The 17,202-nt window shown below is 43.5% G+C and overlaps 1 protein-coding gene across 1 annotated transcript in view; it reads left to right on the top strand.

The window, feature by feature from the left end:
- The window catches only part of LOC309700493 (uncharacterized protein), a 2,098,293-nt gene that overhangs the window by 61,366 nt on the left and 2,019,725 nt on the right, over window positions 1-17,202 (top strand). The window contains exon 11 of the mRNA XM_082524046.1: window positions 14,862-15,038. Within this exon, the coding sequence (XP_082380172.1) occupies window positions 14,862-15,038 (177 nt within the window). The remainder of the gene's footprint in view (window positions 1-14,861; window positions 15,039-17,202) is intronic.

Raw genomic sequence — 17,202 nt, 5'->3', positions numbered from 1 at the left:
CTGCAGTATGGTCACAGCAGATACTGATAAACATGTATTATGAGGATGGATGATCAAGTTTCTCACTCTCTCCTTTAAATCTCAGTTTTTTCTTCTTCACAGTTTATCTGTTAATTTATTAATGAATAACACTGAAAGAGTTTCTGTTATATTTCCCCTTGAACATCAGCTTATTAGGGCGGCATTAGGAAATAGCCCCCCTCCAAAGAATGAATAAATGAATGATGATAATAATAAAATGATTCAAAAGCAGAGCTCAGAGTGGTAGAATGGTCAAACATGGATCCACGGGTGGTTCAACTGCATTTGGTGACGTGACTAAAGCAAATCTTTCAAATAATCCCACCATCAACGGGATGTTGTCTCCTTTACTACGGTTACTTTACTTGGTCACCGTGTGAATTTCTTTGAAATGAACCAAATTCTTTTATTTGTCGGTTGTTGCATATTTAACCTCTACAGTCAGGAAAGGAGGAGATGAGGCCTCAACAATGTTGGGTTGTAGCTGTGCTTCAGGTTAGAGTGAGTGTCCATGGAATAAATGTAAGTCAGTGAACTGGAAACATGACTGTGTTCAAACTTTGTTTCCTTTTTATAATGAGTCTAATCAAAGGTGGACAGAAGTATCTCCACTGTGACTTTTCTGTGTCACCATCAGAGCTTCTGCACAGTGTTTCTGGGGCAGATAACATTGCAGCATTATGGAGACATTATGGAGACAAAAAGAAAAGCGTCTGGACTTCTTTAAGTTAAACTTAAAGAAGTCCAGACGCTTTTCTTGGACTGTTGGTTTCAGTGTTGAGTCTCATTCACACACTCCCTCAGACTCTTCACACACACTGATTTGCTGACATAAACACACTCCTGTGTGCTTTCTTGGCTTCACACACACACTGAGGACCATCTACAGACTGTGAGCTCCGTCTTCTTTGTCTTTGGAGCCGAACTCTGACAAAGTTAGGAACCAAACTTTCTCCAGCGTGTGAACTTTCCTCCTAGACTCAGTCTGAGCAGTCAGACCACATATTTCTAAAGCAGCACATGAAGGTGTGGCTCACACACACACAGGTGAAGGAAACAGCTGCAGTATTAAAAGCTGCTTCACTGTCTACAAATATATGAACTGAATGTTTCTTTCAGGCTGTAAAAACCTTATTTATCCTCCATTACAGTCCTGCATTCAGAGCATTACTTCTGTTATATTAGTACATGTATTTTATTCTGATGAAGACATGAAACTCTGAGCTGGATTGAATCCATTGAATCAGAGTCCAGGGCCCTGTTTCAGGAAGCCGGTTTAGAAAACTCAGAGTGAAAAACGATACTCAGGGTTGAGTAACCCCGAACTGTCCAACTCGGAATATTCCGTTTCAGAAAGGCTGATAACAATTAGTTCAGTCAACGCGGAGTTGCTTTAACCCCAAGTGAAGCGCGCGGACGAGGATACATAAAGCCCTGATAAGCGGAGCACAGATTAAGCGAGTCACCATGGAGACGGAGGGAAAGAAGGCGCGGTCAATGTATTTCACAGCGCTTGAGGCCGAAATTCTGATGGCAGCATATGCCGATAACATGCAAATTCCGCGGAAAAAAGTAACACAGCCACAGCTGCAAAAGCATGCATGGCAAAACATAGCCGACAGAGTCAATGCGTGAGTGTTAATTTAAACATTGATCGAGGGATTTCCACCCATTTAACACGTTATTTTATCATATGTTATTTTATTTGTTATTTTATACATTTTATTTTGTGATGTGATGTGAGCGCAGGTGCAACCCAACAGGCCCCAAACGTGCCTGGCAGCAAGTAAAAATGAAATATAAAAATATAGTCCAAACAGGTAAGGTGTAATTGTATTATGAGCCATAGTGCTTGGTCTGTTTGTCCCATGTAAATCAATTGCAGTTAGAGGCTACATTAATTTTCTTTCTGTAAGCACTTATTGAAATTATCTGAGCACATTACAAGTACATATTTGCTTACTCTGTATGCTCAAATGTGGCCCGTTATAGCCAACAGAAAAAAAGCGGAGGCCCGAAAAACAGGTGGGGGTCCTCCACCACCACCACTCACAGAGGCTGAGCAGTTGGCCCTCAGCCAAAACAGTGGGCGCCCTGTGGCCGAAGGCATCTCTGCGGGGACATCCTCTGAGTCAATAACCCCGCAAGACACAAGTGCCTACATAAGGGGTAAATTCAAAATAATACATGATGTGCATACATCCTTTCTTCACAGTCACCTTTGCAGTGCGACACATTCATTTGATAAACTCTTTACCATAATGAATTATTTTGTAGTGAAGTTATTTTCCGACTGATTTTGCCTTCCCTCAGCCTTGGTTGTCTTTGAGAGCATAATGACAATGAAGTGTAAGGTGCTTGGTATGTTTGTTAATTGCCATTTGGTCCCTTGTAAGTTATAAGTGACCTGTATAAACCTCATATTCTATCAGTTGATGGTGATGGTGTACTGCATCTGGTGCAGCCTCCTGTTGAGCCAGACCAACATGCAGTTGTGAGTACTCTTAATACTCCACAGATTATATGAGTGTACAGTAGAACAGCAATGTTGTTTATTTCTTTACTACAGGAAAATAATGAAGAAACATTGACAGCTGTTACAGAGGAGGAAGCAACAGAGACACTTTATGAGGTTTACATCTTTTAATACTTTGTGTACAGGAAATACAGGCGACCAATAAAGCCAGTTGAACAAAAAATCTGTTTATTCTTCTTTCAACATGTTGAGGTGATGGGTCAAAAGAAATGATTGTGACATATGGTGTCTCTGACTGCTCTTCCATCTTGTATGTCCGTGGGAGGGTCAGGATGTTCATGGTTTGGATCACTGCTGATGTTTGGTTCAGAAGGACAGTGTTCTCCTCTAATTGTGGCAATGTTGTGAAGAATCACACATGCCACAATAATGTCACATGCCCTTTCTGGGGTGACCCTGAGTCTTTGCAGGCACTGGAACCGGGCCTTAAGCATTCCGATAGTCATTTCAATTCTGGCTCTTGTCCTGCAATTAGCCAGATTATATCACTGCTGTGGGCCCGGTTCAGGGTCAGGGTAAGGGGTAAGCAAATAGGGTAAACATGGATACCCCCTATCACCAAGCAAGTAGCCAGTGAACTCTCCTAAGACAGAAGGGTACACTTCAGTTCAAATGTCCCTGAAGCAATTGGTCTTTATATATTTTAAAGTATTCTCAACTCACCATGTCCAAATTTTGTGCTCAGTGTACATTCACGGAATATTTGTGAGTCATGGACAGAGCCTGGCCACTTGGCTTCCACATTTGTGATAATGTTGGCAGCATCACATATGATCTTCACAGTGCAGAGAACACAAATTAGCATCCATTACTATAATGAAATAATTTGTTAGTTTGACATGCTACAGGGAACTATGTACCTGTACATTAATGCTGTGGAAAGACTTCCTGTTCACATAGTCTCCTTCATTTACTGAAGGAGCAATGATTGGAATGTGAGTGCCATCTGTACAGCCAATCACGCCTGGGAACCCTGAAAATAAATGTAAAATTTAAGTAGTAGTTCAAGTATCACCACATCATACATTAAGTTTTGGTCATCCTGATACCTGCAATTTTGTGGCATCCCTCTTTGATAAATCTTGTGGGTCTATGACCGGGGAACACCACAAACGAGTGCAGGAGACGTTTCAGTGCAACTGTAACATTCCTGACTGCCCGACAGACGGTAGCCTTGGAAACGTGCTCAGCGTCACCAATATTATACAGAAAGCTCCCGTTTGCAAGAAACCGAAGTGCAATACAAATAATATGTACAGAACTGAGAGAATGTCCGCGATGTGTCACATGCGTAATATATGGCCTGAGGATGTTATCCAAATAAATTATAGATTGTGCTGAGAAACGGTAACGTTCGCACAGAAAATCATCAGGAAATGATAAAATGTCCAAGCGCGCTCTGATCACTCTCTCCCGGCGGAGAGCTCTGCGGAGAATTTGGGCTTCACGATCTACTGGCTCTTCAAGGAAGTGGCACGCCATGTCCGACACTTCCTACTGTCAGGTTTCCGACAAAGGGGCGGAGACAGTCAGGGTTAGTTGTAGTAAACCTGCTAGGGGGCAGGTTAGCTTCACGGAGTGTGTCGTCATAGTGACTCACTCAGGCTGCAGCTGAACTCGCTTTGTGAAACCGAAAACCCAGAGTTTTCGTTAACTCAGGGTATACTTACTCAGTTTTTCCACTAAACCGGCTTCCTGAAACAGGGCCCAGGACTCAGACTAAACACACTGAATGTGTCCTGAGCTCGGCCGCTGTTCCACAGTAACTGCTGTCAGAGTCACTGTTACTGAGTTAGCTTAGCTAGCAGAGCAGCTAGCAGTTAGAGTATGAACTCTGTAAGCAGTCAGCTCGGTCCTGGACATGGTTACTGACATAAAGCTGCTCTCTGCAGCCATGTTTGACCTGCTGCTTTGTAGGACTACAGTAATGGAGGATTTGGAGGCTGAACTGGGCTCTGTGACACTTTTTGTAGTGAACTGATGAAAGCTGCGTCTCAGATGGATGTTAGTCCAACACATCAGACACGACCTCTGCAGCTCTCAGTTGATGTGCACATGAATGATTTGTGTTTCCTCTGCAGGTGAAGGTAGAAAGTATGTGTGAGCTGATGTGAACTGAGCAGCATGGATCAGTGTGAGGACAGAGAGGAGGGAGTCCCTCCCTCTAAAAGCACTCTGTGTGGGGAACATGAGAGCCAGACCAAAGCTCAGAGGTGAGATGACCATCTCTAACTGTCCATGACTCTTCTCCATGTCACAGCTCAGCACTCACATCACTGCTCCATCATTATTCACACTCATACCTCTGTGTGTGTTGTTTTAAAGCCCAGAGCTGTGGGGCGTACCAGGCTCAGCTGGACATAACCCTGAAACTAATCCAGAGCCTGGACCTGAACCCAGCTGTGTTTCCTTAAAGAGCAACATGTCGAAGGGTGTTGGTGTAAAATTTAACAAAACTCTGTTATGTGACAAAGAGTAAGCACATTATTTTTATGAGATTGTTCATCATGTCTTTAATTTAATATTTCCAGTTTTTCCTTCCTGTCTCATGAAGCTGTTACATTTATTGTTTTTCTTTTAGGATCAATAAGAGGCCAGAATCTCCTGGACCTGAACCCAGCTGTGTTTCCTTAAAGAGCAACGAGTCGAAGGATGTTGGTATAAACTTTAAAGGCTGTTCTTCTGCTGCTGAGAGGTAATGTGTGTCTAGATGTTGTTCCTGACTCTGTATTTCTGAATAAATCCTCATGTTTGATATCAGCTCAGCTCTTTTTCACACACATTTCTATGTTGGTGTGTGAAGCGGTGTGTGTTGGAGTGTTTCCACAAACACAGCAGTCAGAGTGGAAAGAGTGGATGTTGTAGGAGGTGTTTGTGTAGTGAAGAGGCTGAGTGTCTGTAGGACTCCAGCTGCTCCAGCAGGTGTCTCCTTTGTGCTTTGCTTCAAACACAGTGTAGGGAGGAGCTTCCACTCAGGTGTTTCAGGTGTTGCTGGATGGAGGAGGACAAATAGTTTTTCCCTTCAGTGACACTTCAGCAGCTCAATGTTCTGGGAGATGTTTGTCTTTATGAAGGTTTATGGATTATTGTTCTTACTTTGGTGAAACTGAGCAATACATTTTCCATCTAACATTTAAAGTAAATTTCCAGGTGAATAAAAGATCTGCAGCTGCAGCCTCTGTGATGTTTCACAGTCTGGAAGTAACAAATTCAACCAGAGTTCAAACAAAGGCTTAATATACGTGTGTGTTTGATATAATGCCAACAAGTACAAACAGTTGTTCTTACAGGTCTTAATCACAGAGGTCTGATAAGTCTGGTGACTTTCACACTCAGCAATTTTGCTGCCTTTTATTTTATATTGGCCTTTTTAAAGCCCTTCAAAGTCTCCCACATTCATACAGAGCTTTTAACACCAAACTCCTTTACAGTCCTTCTCCTCTCACACACGATCACACGACTGATTTGTCTGCAGCAGCTGTGTTACTGCTAGTATTTTATTATGTGTGTAATCTCCTCATATTGTTCCTGTGGTTTAGTTTGACTTCCTTCTGCAAACTCAGCTGCTCTGTTGCTGATACACGTCTCCATGAATATGATTGATCAGAATCAGAATCAGAATCAGAATCAGAATACTTTATTGATCCCTGGGGGAAATTATTTTTTGTTACAGTGCTCCATTTTAAACCAACATTAAGACAAGACAGACAATACGCTAACTAAGAATAGTACAATATATATATACATACATACATACATAAGTCACTTATAAATAAATATTTGGAAAAGAAACATGTGTAGCTGTAGCAGCAAACAGTGTGTTAAGTGGATGCGTTGTACAGGGAGATGGCCACAGGCAGGAATGATTTCCTGTGTCATTCAGTGGTGCTTTTCGGTAATCTCAGTCTCTCACTGAACGAGCTCCTGTGACTGACCAACATGTCATGGAGTGGGTGGGAGGTGTTATCCAACATTGTCTTTATCTTGGACAGCATCCGCCTCTCCGACACCACCTTGAGGGAGTCCAGCTCCATCCCCACAACATTGCTGGCCTTACGGATCAGTTTATTAAGTCTGTTGGCATCTGCGACCCTCAGCCTGCTCCCCCAGCATGCAACAGCATAGAGGATCGCACTGGCCACCACAGACTCATAGAAAATCCTCAGCATTTTCTGGCAGATGTTGAAGGACCTCAGTCGCCTCAAAAAATAGAGACGACGAATCAGATGCTGCCAACACCATGTGTTTCATGTGAGCGCTCAGCTGAAAGCCTGGGTTGACTTATCGAGTTAATAACAAGCTTCACGTGACTGTGAATGCTAAAGTGAATCCAGATAAAGGAAAGAGACCCTGCTAATGTTGGACTCACTTCTTAGTGTAGATCCCAGGAGGAAGTTCAACATAGCCATTCTTTGTGCTAGCTCGACCAAACCTGAGACCACAGTGCAGGATAATGATCATCATCTGTCTCTGTCAAGGACATTTAAAATCCACAAATAACAAAAATAATTATATTTGATCATTAAAAATGATGATTAAACAAAGTGTCAAACATACTTAAGTAGAAGGACTGATGTTTGTGTTAAAATACCCTCTTAAAGCTGAAATACTGATTCAACTTTCTCCAAAAGTTGTTTCTGTTCATAGCGTTTAAATGGTAAATGGCCTGTATTTATATAGCGCTTTTACTAGTCCCTAAGGACCCCAAAGCGCTTTACATATCCAGTCATCCACCCATTCACACACACATTCATACACTGGTGATGGCAGCTACATTGTAGCCACAGCCACCCTGGGGCGCACTGACAGAGGCGAGGCTGCCGGACACTGGCGCCACCGGGCCCTCTGACCACCACCAGTAGGCAACAGGTGAAGTGTCTTGCCCAAGGACACAACGACCGAGACTGTCCAAGCCGAGGCTCGAACCGGCAACCTTCCGATTACAAGACGAACGCCCAACTCTTGAGCCACGATCGCCCCCCCGTTTAGTGGGAGAAACGTTTTGTCTCTCATCCAGGTGACTCCTTCAGTCTCAGCTGACTGCAGGTTTCAATCTTATAAACAGGACATTTGCATAATGACTGAAACCAGCCCACTGAAGGAACAATGGGCTGGGAGGTCAGTTCCTTAATCTTAATTATGAAAATTCTCATGACCATTGATCAACAACCATTGATCAATGGTCATGAGCACCATTCAGAGAGTTGGGGAATGGCTGCAATCACAGCATTGTAAGATGGTGACAGATGTACCCTTAGGCCCCTCCTCGATTCAGAGATGGTCTTTCTCTTTTCACGTAAATGGCCTCCTTGACTCCGCCTTCAAACCAGCGTTCCTCCCTGTCCGGGATGTTACATCCTCATCATTGAAAGAGTGTCCACTGGCCTGTAGGTGTAAATAGACTGCAGAGTCCTGGCCTGACGAGGTGGCTCTTCTGTGTTGTAGCCAGAGGTTGTTTGGTTTCCTCGATGTATAAATCCTGCCAATCCTCCTGCACTTAACAGCGTACACTATGTTACTCTATTTGTGTCGGGGGACCCGATCCTTGGGGTGGACCAGTTTTTGGCGCAGCGTGTTTTGGGGTTTAAAAGCCACAGAGACCCAGTGTTTAGAAAAAATCTGTCTCAACTGCTCCGATACTCCTGACACATATGGGATAGCTACAGGTTTTTGCTTAAGCAGCGGCTGGTAAATGTGGTTATCCCAGCTTTGACAAAAGTCCAGCTGGGATAACCACATTTACTCTACGTCCAGATGAACAGAATCAACTTTTGGAGATTTACTTTCCTGGATGATTAAGAATGCATCAAGACGTTCCTCCTAAAGTGTTATTCAGTGTTGTGACAGTCAGCTGCTTCAGCTGCTGCTGGGATGGGCTGTGGCAAAGAGAACAGAGAAAATCCAAATCAGAGTTTTTCTCTGAATTAAAAGCAAGGAAACAACAATATATTCTACATGGTGAAACTGATGGTTTATGGTGTTTGGGTCTGTTTTTCTGTATTTATGCAGATAAAGTGTAAACTCTGATGAATTATAGCATCAAATGTTAAAGGAAAATATGAGGATGAGTGTCTGTGAGCTGAGAAGGACGTGAAGCGAGCAGTTTATCCCAGAGCTGAAGCTGCTCTGTGTGCAGAGATGAGCTCAGATTCCTGCTGTGATTGATCAACAGTCACAGAAATGTAGACTTGTAGTTATTACTGCAGTATGGTCACAGCAGATACTGATAAACATGTATTATGAGGATGGATGATCAAGTTTCTCACTCTCTCCTTTAAATCTCAGTTTTTTTCTTCTTCACAGTTTATCTGTTAATTTATTAATGAATAACACTGAAAGAGTTTCTGTTATATTTCCCCTTGAACATCAGCTTATTAGGGCGGCATTAGGAAATAGCCCCCCTCCAAAGAATGAATAAATGAATGATGATAATAATAAAATGATTCAAAAGCAGAGCTCAGAGTGGTAGAAATGGTCAAACATGGATCCACGGGTGGTTCAACTGCATTTGGTGACGTGACCAAAGCAAATCTTTCAAATAATCCCACCATCAACGGGATGTTGTCTCCTTTACTACGGTTACTTTACTTGGTCGCCGTGTGAATTTCTTTGAAATGAACCAAATTCTTTTATTTGTCGGTTGTTGCATATTTAACCTCTACAGTCAGGAAAGGAGGAGATGAGGCCTCAACAATGTTGGGTTGTAGCTGTGGTTCAGGTTAGAGTGAGTGTCCATGGAATAAATGTAAGTCAGTGAACTGGAAACATGACTGTGTTCAAACTTTGTTTTCCTTTTTATAATGAGTCTAATCAAAGGTGGACAGAAGTATCTCCACTGTGACTTTTCTGTGTCACCATCAGAGCTTCTGCACAGTGTGGAGAAAGATCCAGAAGCAGAGCTGGACTGCAGACAGCCAGTCAGAGCAGCTGTGTACAAAGTAAGACTGAACATCTGTCTGCTGATGGACTCATTTCTGAAAACTGGACTTCTTGTGTTGTTCAGACATTGAAGAGTTTTCTTTCTCTTTAGTCTCATTGTTTTTCTTTCTTTCAGCAGATGTTGGTCTGCAGGAGGTTTTAGATGAACATAAGATCAGTCTGAGGAGGAGATGTGAACGTGTGACTGAAGGAAGTGATGAAACAGGAAGTAGAACCCTCCTCAACAGGATCTACACTGAGCTCTACATCACAGAGGGACAGAGTGAAGAGGTTCATACCCAACATGAGGTGAGGCAGCTGGAGACAGCTTCTAAGATGGACGCCCTCCATGACGCTCCAATCAGGTGCCAGGACATCTTTAAAGCCTTACCTGACCAACAGAGACCCATCAGAGTGGTTCTGACCAACGGCGTGGCTGGTGTTGGAAAAACCTTCTCAGTGCAGAAGTTCACTCTGGACTGGGCAGAGGGCTTGGAGAACCAACATGTCAGTGTGGTGGTTCTGCTTTCATTCAGGGAGCTGAACCTGATCAGAGATGAGCAGTACAGTCTTCTGGAGCTGCTCCATGTTTTCCATCCAACATTACAGAAGGTCACAGCAGAGAAGCTGGCTGTCTCTCAGCTTTTGTTCATCTTTGACGGCCTGGATGAAAGCAGACTTTCATTGGATTTCACCAACAGGAAGCTGCTGTCTGATGTCACACAGAAGTCATCAGTCAGCCAGCTGCTGACAAACCTCATCCAGGGGAATCTGCTTCCCTCGGCTCTCGTCTGGATAACTTCCCGACCCGCAGCAGCCAATCAGATCCCTCCTACATGTGTTGACAGGCTAACAGAAGTACGAGGCTTCACTGACGCCCAGAAGGAGGAGTACTTCAGGAGGAGATTCAGTGATGAAGAGCTGTCCAGCAGAATCATCTCCCACATGAAGACATCCAGGAGCCTCCACATCATGTGTAGTATCCCAGTCTTCTGCTGGATCACTGCTACAGTTCTGGAGCACATGTTGACTACAGAGCAGAGAGGAGAGCTGCCCAAGACCCTGACTGACATGTACTCACACTTCCTGCTGGTTCAGACAAAGAGGAAGAAGAACAAGTACCACGAGGGACATGAGACGAGTCCACAGGAGCTGACGGAGGCTGACAGGGAAGTTCTTCTGAAGCTGGGGAGGCTGGCGTTTGAACATCTGGAGAAAGGAAACATCATGTTCTACCAAGAAGACCTGGAGCAGTGTGGTCTGGATGTGACAGAGGCCTCGGTGTACTCAGGAGTTTGTACAGAGATCTTCAAAAGAGAGTGTGTGATCTTCCAGAAACCAGTCTACTGCTTTGTTCATCTGAGCATTCAGGAGTTTCTGGCTGCTGTCTACATGTTCCAATGTCACACCAACAGGAAGACAAAGGTGCTGAAGAACTTCCTTAAACCAAAATCTTTAATCAAGATGATTTCCAGTCTTTTTGATGACGATGATCTCCAATCACTTGATGTATTTCTGAGGAGAGCCATGGAGAAATCCCTCCAGAGTAAAAATGGCCACCTGGACCTGTTTGTTCGCTTCCTTCATGGCCTCTGTCTGGAGTCCAACCAGAGACTCTTAGTAGGTCTGCTGGGTCAGACAGAGATCAGTCCAGTAACCATCCAGAGAGTCATCAACAACCTGAAGAAGATGAACAGTGATGGAATCTCTCCTGACAGAAGCATCAACATCTTCCACTGTCTGATGGAGATGAACCACCTCTCATTATTTCAGGAGATCCAAGAGTTCCTGAAGTCAGAGAACAGATCAAAGAAGGAACTCTCTGAGATCCAGTGCTCAGCTCTGTCCTTCTTGCTGCAGATGTCAGAGGAGGTTCTGGATGAGTTGGACCTGCAGAAGTACAACACATCAGAGCAGGGACGACAGAGACTGATTCCAGCTGTGAGGAACTGCAGAAAGGCTGGGTGAGTCCAGATGTGATCATTAACATCATTGATCAGTGTAGGTTAGTAGTTTAATGTTGAAAATAAAATCAGATTGTAACCACAAAGTGTTTGTGTCCGTACGCTGCAACCTTCCACACCATTCCTTTATTGTACAGACTCAGCAGCAGCTCCATGGATCCCAAATCCAAGAGTGGAGAACAGATTTGAAGTGTGTCACATCCATGCAGTCACAGCTGTTTCCACCATGTTTCCACTGATATTAATCCTGTTCAATGACACGTTTCATATCAGTGAATATGTTCTTTAGGACGTCCACTGACATGTTTAAGTGTCCTGCTGGAAATCACTCAAATCATCCATGAAATCCATGAAAAATCCTTTTAGTGTTTCTAACTTCAGCCTCTGTCCTCTCTCTCTCTCCATCCTCCTCACTGCTTCTTTCACTGATAATCACACAAACATCGTATTCAGCTACAAAATAACACAATAATATCATCTGATGATCATTATTATAAGAGCACGATCCATATTTGATATCAGAGTAACACACTGCTTGGTTATGTGCAGTCATCATCAGTGACTGTGGGTCAAACAGAAGCTCTCTGATTGGTTGCTGACCTTGGTCACCTGTCCACTCTCACCTGTTTGTGTTTGCTCTCTCTTTGCTGTCTCCATCCTCTCTCTCCTTTCTCTCCCTCTCTGTCTTTGTACGTCACTCAGGTCCAATGGAAACAGTGACATTTACAAACCAATCAAAGACAAACTGATCCATGTCAGGTTATAACAATATTCAAAGTGAATACAGGCTGCTGCTGGACACAGACAGGTAACATCATTTTGACTTGCTGTCACCTGGATCTGGACTCATAAACACTGAAGCCCTGAACAGGAATACAAATCATTTTCTGCCAACTAGCGACACAGCAGCAGATAATGGCTCAGAAAGCTAAAATGAGCCAGTCATTCTGTGTTTAGTTCCCCTGAAATCAGATCTGATATCAGCAGCTCTGAGTTCATTCATCATTATTGTCCAGTGATGAGCTTTCTGCTCCGTTTGGTAACAGTCAGCAGGTTTTTCCTGCGTGTGGACGTGAACAGTCGTACCTGACAGCAGGTAGCAAACAGAGATCATCTTTCCAGCTGGAACTCTTCACTGAGCTGAACTCATTCAAAATGTTCTGGAGTCAAAACAGGAAACAGTCCAAATGTGTGTCTTCACTCTGACTCTGGATCAGATCTCAGTGACAGACTGTGGACATTATGGAAGCCTAAATGTGACACCATCTTCCTCCTTCATCTGCAGATTAAAGCCAAACAAAGATTCTCATTAACAGTCTGCAGGTCTGAGAGAGACTCAATCGTTGTGTCATGTCAAACACAGTAAGAGGAGCTGAAGCACAGATGTGAAGAGCAGATTCATCAGATTATGACCTCACTCTGTTTTGTCTTCATATACATTCAGTCTGTGTTTATAATGCAGATTTTCTGCTTTTATAATAACACATTTTATATTTTCTATCATCACAGACTGACTCGGTGTGGACTCTCAGAGACTCACTGTGAAGCTGTGGCCTCAGCTCTGAAGTCCAACCCCTCCCATCTGACAGAGCTGGACATGAGTAACAACCTCAACCTGCAGGATTCAGCAGTGAAGCTTCTGTGTGCTGGACTGGAGAGTCCAAACTGTCGACTGGAGACTCTGAGGTGAGTTCACTGACTGCGGCTGTTGTTGTTTTTCTATATTTCAGGTCTTTGATTGATGTTTGAAACTTTCTTTAGTTCCTAAATGTTCAGGATGTGTCTGAAGACAAATGTGAAGAAGTTTGAGTGCTTTCAGAAATGTTGTCTTTCCAAACGACTGAACAAAAGTTTTTCCTTTAGGCTCCAAACAGAAGTGACAGACTTGAGCAGGGTTCATTTAAAGGCTGACAGAAGTGGAGTGGTGACGGGGAGATGTTTGACAGGACAGTGTTTCAGCCTCCACAGGTTCATGTTGTGCTCCATCAGTCAGTGAAGATGAAGTCAGTGCTGATGAGGCTGTAGAGTGTGTGAGGGATGTGAATGAGGATGATGAAGATCTGATGATAAAAACAGGCTGCAGAGACTTTGAGCCATACAGGGCACACAGTGTGTGTACAGAACAGCTGAAATCATTATGGAGGCCTCACTGGAATATGGAAGCATCACAGTACAGCTTCAGTGAAGCATTAAAGTCTCTGATATGAGATGAGAAATGAAGCAGCCAGAGCTTTTTCATGAGTGGAAACCCACTGTGACTGTGAGCTGCTGCTACAGCCTCCAGATTAGCCAGCAGCTCATCCTGCTCAACATTTTCTCACCAACTTTAATGGAAGTGTGATGTTTTCAGCTGGAGTGATGGTCAGGGTGGCCTCCCTCTCCTCTTCTTCTCCTCTTCCTCTTTCCTTTGTAAAACCACTTCTGCTGCTTTCATTCATTTGGAAGTCCTGTAGCTGAGTTTGGGAGAGACTAACAGCCTCGGCAGCAGAGGGGAGAAAGGCTGTAACACCACCACTTTACTCTGTTCTACCTGTCACATCATTTTATCAGGAAACAAATATGCTCATGTTTTTACTATGTTTGTCTTGAAGATGTAAGAAGATCACATGGTGCTTTTTATTATTGTGTTGGTTTGTTTCCTGTCTCTTGGATGGAGCCAGCTGTGCGTGGCCCCTGGGCCTGTGGTCAGAGTGTGTGCTGGATAATCCGGCCCAGGATGAGGCCAAACTGACATGGGATGAAATGTCTGTCACATAATTGAGCTTAGTGTAGTTTCATTTCTGCACAATTTAAAAACAACCAAAACTTTGTTCTGTCTTTTCTATGTTATACTGTAGACTTTCTTTGATACTGTGTCCAAAAGGAGCAGCTTTTACTTTGAAGGGGAGGCGTCTCTGTTTCCTCTTCAGGTTGGATGATGGAAGCAAATGAGTGTGTGATGTTCTTTCAGTGTTGCACTTTGTAGACGCTCCCTGAGCACTGGTCTCACAGCCAGCTGCACATAGAGACCAGTGTTGTTAGTCCAGGTCAGAAGATGACTTGTTGGAATGAAAATGAGCTTGTAGTTTGTCTGCTTTAATAATGTGACTGGAAAAAGGTGTTGGACTTCAAATATGTCCATTTCTTTCACACTTCACCTTTAAAAGTGAAGCCTTGTGGTTCCTGGAAGGAAAAACACGACTTTTTCAAGTCTTTGTCCTGTTTTTATGAGAAATGTACGACTTTAATGTGAAATATTCAGAGTTTTTTCTCTTGTTGTGTTTGTTTGAAGCTGCTTCCTGTTGGCTTCAGCTGTTTGGAGTTTCCATTTTCTAAACTTCTACATTCTGAACCTTCTTCAGCTCTGAACAGATGATGAAACACTGAATGATTTCAAGCTCACACTTTGTCTAATAAACTTACATCTTTCATTCTTTATACAGATTGGAGAGCTGTGGTTTGTCAGAGATCAGCTGTGATTATCTGGCAGCAGCACTGAAGTCCAACCCCTCCCATCTGAGAGAGCTGCACCTGAGCTACAACTACAAGCTGCAGGATTCAGGAGTGAAGCATCTGTGTGGTTTCCTGGAGAGTCCAGGATGTGGACTTGAAACTCTGGGGTCAGTCAGCATGTTTTAGTTGTGCTGAGATGAATATGATGTGAAAGTTGTGCTGACACTAAACTGCAGACATCAGGCTGATATTATACTGATCCACACTGAGGATCTTCATGGTAAAGTCTGTTTTCTTCTTCTCTGGTTTAGTCCATTGACTGCAGCAGAACAATGTTCACATTTCAAACAGTGAGACTCAACGTATGGCCCGCGGCCCACACGCGGCCTGCCCACCTTTCCTGATTCAGAGAGAGGGGACCCTGATTAACTGTGTAGTGTTCTTCCTCACAGTTCTAAGTATCAGACACAACAATGAATAATCCACAGCTGACTGTCTTTAGCAGGTCAAAGGTCACGGCACACAGCAGACAGTGGGAAATATTATAACTCTGATCATTTATCAGCACATATCCATATGTATAAAAACAAAGCTGACACTGTGAGACTTGATCAGAGGTGTGATCATCACAGCAGAGGCCTTTGTGTCAAAGTCACTGAGGATCAAACAGAAACACATGAAGCAGATTTTCCTGTTCTGGCTTTTTATAGCAGATAACCTTCAAAATATTCTGCAGTCCATCAAAAACTGAAGCAAACCATGAATCAACATGTGAACATGAGCTGATGCTGCTGAAGTGAAGCAAAGTTACAGAGGTTTGATTACAGACACAGCTGAGAGTTTGTAATCTGTCATCATTTTAAAAGGTTTACATTTCTTCAGTATATCCACATTTGCAGCTGGTACCTCAACCTCCACTTGTCCAACACAACTGCTGTCCACTGCCTCCATGACATTGTGATTTTGCTGTTGGTCTTCTGTCAGATCTTCATCAATCACTTCTGCACGGGGCACACCTTCAGACTCTGCAGCTGCATAACGAAAGCCTGTAAGATAAAATTAGACATAAGGTAAATGTACACCAATATTCCAATGACAGGTGTGTGATTCATCTGGAAGTTATGTGCGGATTAGTGTACAGTGATAGCAATTTAGTATGTTTTTAGAGGGGGGGGGGGGTTGTTTACCTCCGATGGGTGCTCTTTTTCGCTTCTGTTGCGTACGCCTTGAGTGCCGGTCCGAGTCTGATACAGGTATGTCGTCATGCCCCATGTGCAGTGTTGGTGCCCAGTCTGGATTTGTTACATCCATTTCATATGCTGGTTTGCCTGCAATAATGCCAAATCATAAGCTACTCAGTCGACATGATGTGGTTCTGCAGCATCACACATTAGCATGTTTTATCTCATTATCTATGACCTCAGCACGTTGAAAATCACACTAAAAGCCTTTCAAGAGTGATATGAATTAATTTAGAACTCACCGGAAAGAAAATGCCGTGAGCAAACCAACAAAAAGCTGGGGATTGCAGAGAACTCGATATCCGCTCGTCTCACCGCTGCAATCCAAGCCTGACGTCTTTGTTTAGTAATATCGGATACATGGGATCCCTCACGTTGCCTCCAGGATGGAAAACGATGAAAAGAGAGCCCGTTATCCAGCTTCTTGCCTTCACGATCGTGTGATCTAACGTTGCAACCGACAACACAACACGTACGATCCATAGCTGAAATGGTATCCTTTGGCTGGCCTACTGTCATGGCGGAAGGGGGCGTGGCCCATCTCCCGTGACATCACGCTCCAAAGCCCTATAGGTGGGAAAATGTACCATGTCGACCAATCAAAAATGATATGGAAACATGACATTTGGTTGTTTAGCAAAAGGGGGAAGTTTTAGGAGTGACCGGCAAGAGAGAGCGAGTGAGCGAAAGAGAGAGAGAGTTTTGATACGTGAGAGATTTGTGACGTTTACCGTGTTTGGTCTCAAGTTAGTTTGTTGTCTTGTGTATTTAGTGTGTAGCTGTTGTTTTGTTTTGTGTGTCAGTTCTACTAGTGATCGTCACAGTTGCTGCCTTAAAGCCAACAAAGGCAGATTGCAGTGTAAACGCTGAGTGACACACCTGCTGTCAGACCTGCAGGTTTATCCCTGTGCTGTTCTCATATGTGTTAGAGTGACACAAACTATTGTTTGACACCTGATTGTTCTGTAAATAGTTTGAAATGATTATATGAAAAACGTCTGAGCCTTGGCTGCATTTTTTGGTAAATAGTACCATATAACTTTGTTGTTTGCAAAACGTGTGCGTATTTTTAAAAGTGTACAATCTCTAT

The sequence above is a fragment of the Aulonocara stuartgranti genome (assembly GCF_965226115.1).
Source record: "Aulonocara stuartgranti genome assembly, chromosome: 3".
Classification (NCBI taxonomy): domain Eukaryota; kingdom Metazoa; phylum Chordata; class Actinopteri; order Cichliformes; family Cichlidae; genus Aulonocara; species Aulonocara stuartgranti.
Note: the sequence above shows the minus strand (reverse complement) of the source record. Positions and strands in the feature narration are given on the sequence as shown.